Raw genomic sequence first — 6,794 nt, forward strand, 5'->3', positions numbered from 1 at the left:
AGGGCGTCCCTGCCCATGGCAGTGGGTTGGAACTGGATGATCCTGAAGGCCCCTTCCAACCCAGACTGTTCTGTGATTCTCTGATGACCGAGCTCTCAGACCTGCTGGAGAATCTGTGCTTGACAAATAGAACATACTGTAGCACTAGCAAGCAGCCGTGTCAGAACAACTGATCTGGAAGGGAAAGATGGTGCATTTGTAGTTACTAATACTCACTTTGCGGTGTTCAGCTGTTATAACATGTAGACTTGTGTTACTAGCATTGCCACATAGAGCATGAATGTTAAATAGTACTGGATTGTTTATACCCTGTACTGAGAACATGCCAAGATCCTCAAAGACTTACGTTTCCTCTTTTTCTTTTATCCCACAGGTAATAACTCCAGTCAGGTCAGGACAAGGTTATGTTTATGAATTCCCTTCCAAATACCAGAAGGATACCTACGATATACCCCCCATTCGCCCTCTCCAAGGGGTAGGTACCAATAAAACTGCCAACAGCACTGACAGGGCACAAAAGGTGATGAATTTCTACAAGAAGTTTATGAGCAAAGCAAGTTCTCTTATTTCAGAAAGAAAATATGTTTTAATTAGATGCAATGGCTTGTTCACAGAGCGCAGAGGTATTTCAAGGTTTTATTTGATGTTGACTAAGATTTGGCAGCACACAAAACGTCAAAGTCCCATTTGTTTTCTGTGTTTTGATGAAAGAGTATATCTAAACAGAATAAACTTGCTGCCTGGGAACAATTTTTTTTCCTTACTTTGTTGTTGCATAGTTGACAGGAATTCACTCAGTAAGAGGAGATTTATCGCCTAGATGAACATCTGCTATGCAGGGAATTGTTTTCACCACATATTACTGCACCATGTCACTGAACTTAGAATATATCTTTGTTCTGGGGAACACCCTTAGCGTTCAGTCCCCAAGACCACAGACATCTAGAGTGGATGCTTGCAGGACCTGTGACTCAACAACTCTGCATCTCTCCATGGCTGTTTGAGAGCAGCTCCTCTAGGGAAGAACATTGAAGCCCAATAGTACATAACACAGACTGACACTGAATGGCTGGAGCTGTTGGGAAGTCTGAGTTAAGAAACATTCGAATTGTGGCCTTAGACCACACACAGAATCTACTGTAATGTAGGACATGCCACCAAGCAGGACACTTGAAACATCTAACAGCTCTACTTACTGCTGGTAAGACAGCTCATACTACACCTGAGGAAGCAGACAGACAATGCTGATGGACAGCCTTAATTCAGAGAGCTTAGCGTGTACCTGTACAAGCTTATCCCTGAGCCCCTCTAACCAGTATCAGTAAGGGTGTGATCAGTTCTGGTCACAGGAATATACTGCTCCCCTCTTTACCCCAACACGTATTTGTAATAGACTGGCCTTGATTTAACTCTCAGGATGGAAGTCAGCTGTGACTTCATCTCTCCAGCCTGCTGTCCCCACCATTGCCCAGAGGGGACCTAGCAAGGTGCACTTCCTCCTAACTGTCCAAAATACTAGGGAGGTCCAAGCAGCTCTCCAATATGAAACAAAGTTGAAGAGCTCTGATCATCTTCAGGCTGTTTGAGAGAAAACACAGAAATCAAAATTTATCGGAGATCAGAGCTTTCCTGAGGTGACTTGTTTCTGAAAACAATTTATTCTTTCTTTAGATATATGACATTCCCCCCACATCTATTAAGGGGCCTGCACTTCCAGTTCCCATGGGAGAAGCAAAAGCTTTAGGAGTCTATGACATACCACCTGCCAAAGGGGTGAGTATTGCGCTGTTTCCTGCAGTGCAGGAAAGATCCTGCCTTTTCATCTCTGACCAAAGACATGCTGTTTAAACAAGAGTTCATGTATGATCCTGAATGAAAAGGAGATTCAGTACTTTAATTTCCTTAGGTATTTAAACTGTTAAAACTGGTAAAGTTAAGCACTGTGTCAAAATTATTAATGTTATGGAGCGTGAATTGGTAATTAGACCTATGTTATCTTTGTGGCCGCATGCTGCCTTTTTGGATTTTGCTGCTTATGAGAATTTGCATCAAGATGAATGTTAAAAAGATATTAAAACTAACAGTCAAACTCAGGACAAGTGGCTGGTTCCATTAAATTCAACAGCAAATCTTCCATCCCAGCATTTTATAGGCCATATGGAAGACATAAAATATTTTGCTATTCTAGACAAAGGTTTCATGGTTTGCTTTCTGTGATTCAGGTCTATGCTTCACCTCTGTCTGCATGCCGAGATGATACAGGCCTGAGGGAAAATTTGCAGGACTTTTCATCTCCAGTGGGCCACACTGTAAGACCAGAGGGAGTATATGATATTCCTCCTCCAATCATCAAAGCAACTGGGAAAGAACTTAATAAATTTTCCCCTGAGAGCCTTTTATTGCCAGATGGAGTGCCACAGAAACAGAGTGTTTATGACAGCCCTATGAACCATCAAAACTATTTTGTTGGACAGCAAATTGCACCTCAAAAAGATGTTTATGATACCCCAAGGGGAATTGCATTCCCAGGACAACAGGCAGGACGCAGTGAAAGTCTCATCCCAGAAGGAAGAGAAGGTGTATATGATGTGCCACCACCACTCCTCCAAGACACTAAAGGCTTACAGGATGTGACTGATGGGATGAATAGGTTGTCTTTCTCCAGCACAGGAAGCACAAGGAGTAACATGTCCACATCTTCAACAACATCAAAAGACTCTTCTTTCTCAGCACCAACTGCACAAGACAAAAGACTAATCCTTGATCCAGACACTGCTATAGAGAGACTTTATCGCCTCCAGCAGATGGTGGAGACAGCTGTCAATAACCTCATGGCCTTTGTTACAGCAGACTGGCGGTCGTATGGATATATGGAGAAACACATCAATGAAATTCACACTGCTGTGGATAAGGTAGAGCAGTCGCTGTTGGAGTACCTCCAGTTTGCGAAAGGATCTGCAGCCAATGCTTCCTGCTTATCTGAGTTCAGCCTCCTTAATAAAATGAAGAGGGAGGTGCAAAGGCTGGAGGACTCTCACCAGATCCTTACCCAAACCAGTCACGACTTGAATAGCTACAACTGGTCTTTGAATGTTCTAGCTGTCAACAGAGTGCAGAACAAGTGTGATGACCTGGATCGGTTTGTTATGGTAGCAAGGACAGTCCCCGATGATGCCAAGCAACTGACCACTACCATCAGCGTCAATGCAGAAGTGCTCTTCAAACCAGTGTTGACCAGTTCACATTTCAAAAACATCCCCGAGAATACCATGAGCACTCCTGACTATGTATATGACAATCCTCATATGCAGTGTCACAAAGAAAAAGGACAGAACCACTGTAGTTCCCTTGCTCCTCTCCTGAGTAAAGGTCAGCACCCTCACAATACCACCAGTGAGAGCTCGGAGAAGAGCTGGATGGATGACTACGATTATGTTCACCTGCAGGTAGGTAGACCCAACACCTTATTCTACACAAGGCCAAGTAAGAGTTGTCTGTGTTTTTTTCAGAAGCTGTTTGCAGGAAGGTAGCAACCAGATTGTCACACTAATCCATATTCAAGAATAATTTCACCAGGGTGATTACTTCCTCTCAGTAGCCTTTTACTCTGCCACAGTATCCTTGTCTTCTCTTAGTGGTGCACTACCAGTGAGAAAGCCAATACAAAGAAGCCTATTATTTGACCTAGGAGTTCTCATTAACTCAGGAGTGGTTTTGATTTAACAGTGTCTTACGTTTTGCAAAACAGGGGAAAGAAGAGTTTGAAAGGCAACAGAAGGAGCTGCTGGAAAAAGAAAATATCATGAAGCAGAACAAAATGGAGCTAGAGCACCATCAGGTATGTTCACTCAGGGGCAATAATCACACTGAAATCCAGTGTTCCTTGCACATAAGAAGTACTGGTCAAATAAAGCAGGAGGGGCCCTTCCTTTAGCAGTGTGTAACTGCTAGCATCCTGGCTGTGAGGCATGCGTGAATGCCAGCACATGCAGTTGGAAAGTCCCAGGTGCTATATGGTGAAGTGAAGATGGCAGGTATGAGGTCTTGGCTGCACAGTAGCTCTAGGTTAGTTTCTTCCCAATTGTTATTTGTGCCAGTCAGGCTCCACCATTAATGGATTTATCAGTGCAAAGGGCAAGGACAGGCACTGTCATGCTCCAAACGCAAAATGGTGAGCATCAAGATTTTAGCACCTTCTTGGCCCTGTGCATCTGTGTCAGCGATTGCTTATGCCAAAGACAAGCTTAAATATTCACAGCAGAGTAGCTAGTCTGAAGATCAGCATCTGTGCGCTGTTCATTTCCTTGTTGCCACTTTGCAATTGAGCGGAAGCCCAGCCGCAGCTCTCGGTGTTTAGAATGACATCTCTTGTGGCAGGAATAAGCCTTTCCCTTGAAAACAATTTCCAATCATTTCAATTTAAGAGACTAATTATTTTTGTTATACAGTGCACTATTATGGTGGGCCCAGTGCATACATATAATAAAAAGCAGTCTCTGTCTCCAAGAGTTTACCACAGAGGAGAAACAGATTTCTGCAGTGTCTTGCAATGGTTTAGTCAAAAAGCCAGCTTGAGAACTTGGCTTTCCAGACCTGCAATCCAGTGCCTTAGTCACTGGACCACACTGAATACACATGCCGCCTGCCCATCTGTTCAGAGAAAATCAATACCATTAACTTAAATACTGTGCTTAACATCACTTTAAATGCTAAAACAGTAGGTCATAGAAGATTGAGGGCTATCACTTTGCCCTCATATTAATTCTTCAATATGTTGTTGCCATATCGTATGGCAGAAAATTGTACAAGCAACGTGGAGGTGCGAGTTAAAGGTTTGACATCACAAAATCCCACATAGATGGCAGCTTTTTAAGGATTGGGTAGGAGTCAGTGCCACTTGGATCCATCTTTCTCACTTGTGAGTTCATAATGTTCCAAATGAATGTCACGGCTTAACCCCAGCTGGCAACTCAGCCCCACACAGCTGCTCGCTCGCTCCCCTTGCAGTGGCATGGAGGAGAGAATCAGAAGAGTAGAAGTGAGAAAACACTGAGAATAAAGACAGCTCAGTGGGTAAAGCAAAAGCCACACACACAAGCAAAGCAGAACAAGGAATTCATTCTCTACTTCCCATGGGCGGGCAGGTGTTCAGCCATCTCCAGGAAAGCAGGGCTCCATCACATGTCAGTTACTTGGGAAGACAAACACCATTGCTCCAAACGTCCCCCCTTCCTTCTTCTTCCCCCAGCTTTACATGCTGAGCATGACATCATATGGTACAGCACATCTCTTTGGTCAGCTGGGGTCAGCTGTCCCAGCTGTGTCCCCTCCCCACTTCTTGTGTACCCCAAGTCTACTCTCTGGTGGGGTGGTGTAAGAAGCAGAAAAGGCCTTGACTCTGTGTGAGCACTGCTCAGCAGTAACTAAATCATCCCTATGTTATCAACACTGTTTACAGCACAAATCCAAAACATAGTCCCATGATAGCTACTATGAAGAAAATTAACTGTATCCCAGCCAAAGCCAGCACAATGAGCCACAGTCTGTAAATTCAGGAGTTTTTTTAAATGCAAATAAAGTATTTTAAATGTTTTTATCTTCTGAACTCTGTGTATTTGGATTTATAGTAAACACTGCACTTGATTACCCCTCACCCTCCAAAATAAAAATCTTAGAAAACATATATACTACTTTTCATTTAGCATAAGGTCAGTCTAGGATACACAGGGGCGTCCTGAGGCATAAGGTGAAATTGTAATACATAACATCATCTTACGAGAATATTCTTTGAAGAGAGCCTTTTCATTTGCCTTTCAGATCAATCAGTTCCAGCGTCTGGAGCAAGAGATCACAAAGCCAGTAGAGAACGACATCTCAAAATGGAAGCCACCTCAAGCTCTCCAGACTGCAAACAGCACTGCCACCTCTCGTGACAGCCAGCTGCTTTTATTCTATTCTGACCAATGTGAGACTCACTTCAACTCCCTCCTAAATGCCATCGACGCCTTTTTCAGTTGCGTCAACGCTTCTCAGCCCCCACGCATCTTCGTGGCTCACAGCAAATTTGTCATTTTGAGCGCTCACAAACTGGTGTTCATTGGGGACATGCTCACAAGGCAAGTGACGACTCAGGACATACGCAACAAAGTGATGAACTCCAGCAACCAGTTGTGTGAACTGCTGAAGAGCGTTGTCCTGGCTACCAAGATGGCTGCCTTGCATTACCCCAACACAGCAGCCCTACAGCAGATGGTGGACCAAGTAACAGAGCTGTCTCGTCACACACAGCTGTTCAAACTCTCGCTGGTCCAAATGGCATCCTTATGAAACCCAGTGGAATCCAATCCATGAGCACCAAAACAGAAAAGCAAGCAAACTGGAGCTATTTTTATGTAAAGGTTATTTTTTTTTTTTTTAGATATTTTTTATGAAATATTTTAAATCTGTTCTTAGAGAATCTAATGAAATCAGGGATATATCTGGTTCTGTATTATGTTTCTAATACACATTTAGATATGTATACGCTGCATATATGTATATGTTGCTACATTCCCTGAAACATCAATTAAGCACCTTAAAAATTATGCATCGGGTAAGCAGTGCATCTCTTTTGTATATAGTGCCTGTTTCCTCAGTATATTTGTTAACTGGATGCTGCACTCTTCTTGTTTCATTCCATCTTGATTGGGTGTGAAACCTACTTGTAGCAATCCATGAAGCAAATGTAATGGTTCTCATAGAACTCCATTCCCTTCTTAGAAATTACTTTCTTTAGGTTAATTCTGTTAAATTTA

The 6,794-nt window shown here is 43.0% G+C and overlaps 1 protein-coding gene across 1 annotated transcript; it reads left to right on the top strand.

The window, feature by feature from the left end:
• Positions 1 to 373: 373 nt before the first annotated feature.
• On the top strand, positions 374 to 6,327 carry LOC104463585 (enhancer of filamentation 1-like; the record flags this gene model as incomplete). Its single annotated transcript, XM_010075970.1, has 5 exons — positions 374 to 475; positions 1,672 to 1,773; positions 2,223 to 3,446; positions 3,749 to 3,838; positions 5,818 to 6,327. Coding segments are annotated over 5 exons (2,028 nt in total), but the record flags the coding sequence as incomplete, so codon positions are not given.
• Between the last annotated feature and the right edge of the window lie 467 nt (positions 6,328 to 6,794).

Source organism: Pterocles gutturalis, unplaced genomic scaffold (genome assembly GCF_000699245.1).
Source record: "Pterocles gutturalis isolate BGI_N339 unplaced genomic scaffold, ASM69924v1 scaffold6908, whole genome shotgun sequence".
NCBI classification, from domain to species: domain Eukaryota; kingdom Metazoa; phylum Chordata; class Aves; order Pterocliformes; family Pteroclidae; genus Pterocles; species Pterocles gutturalis.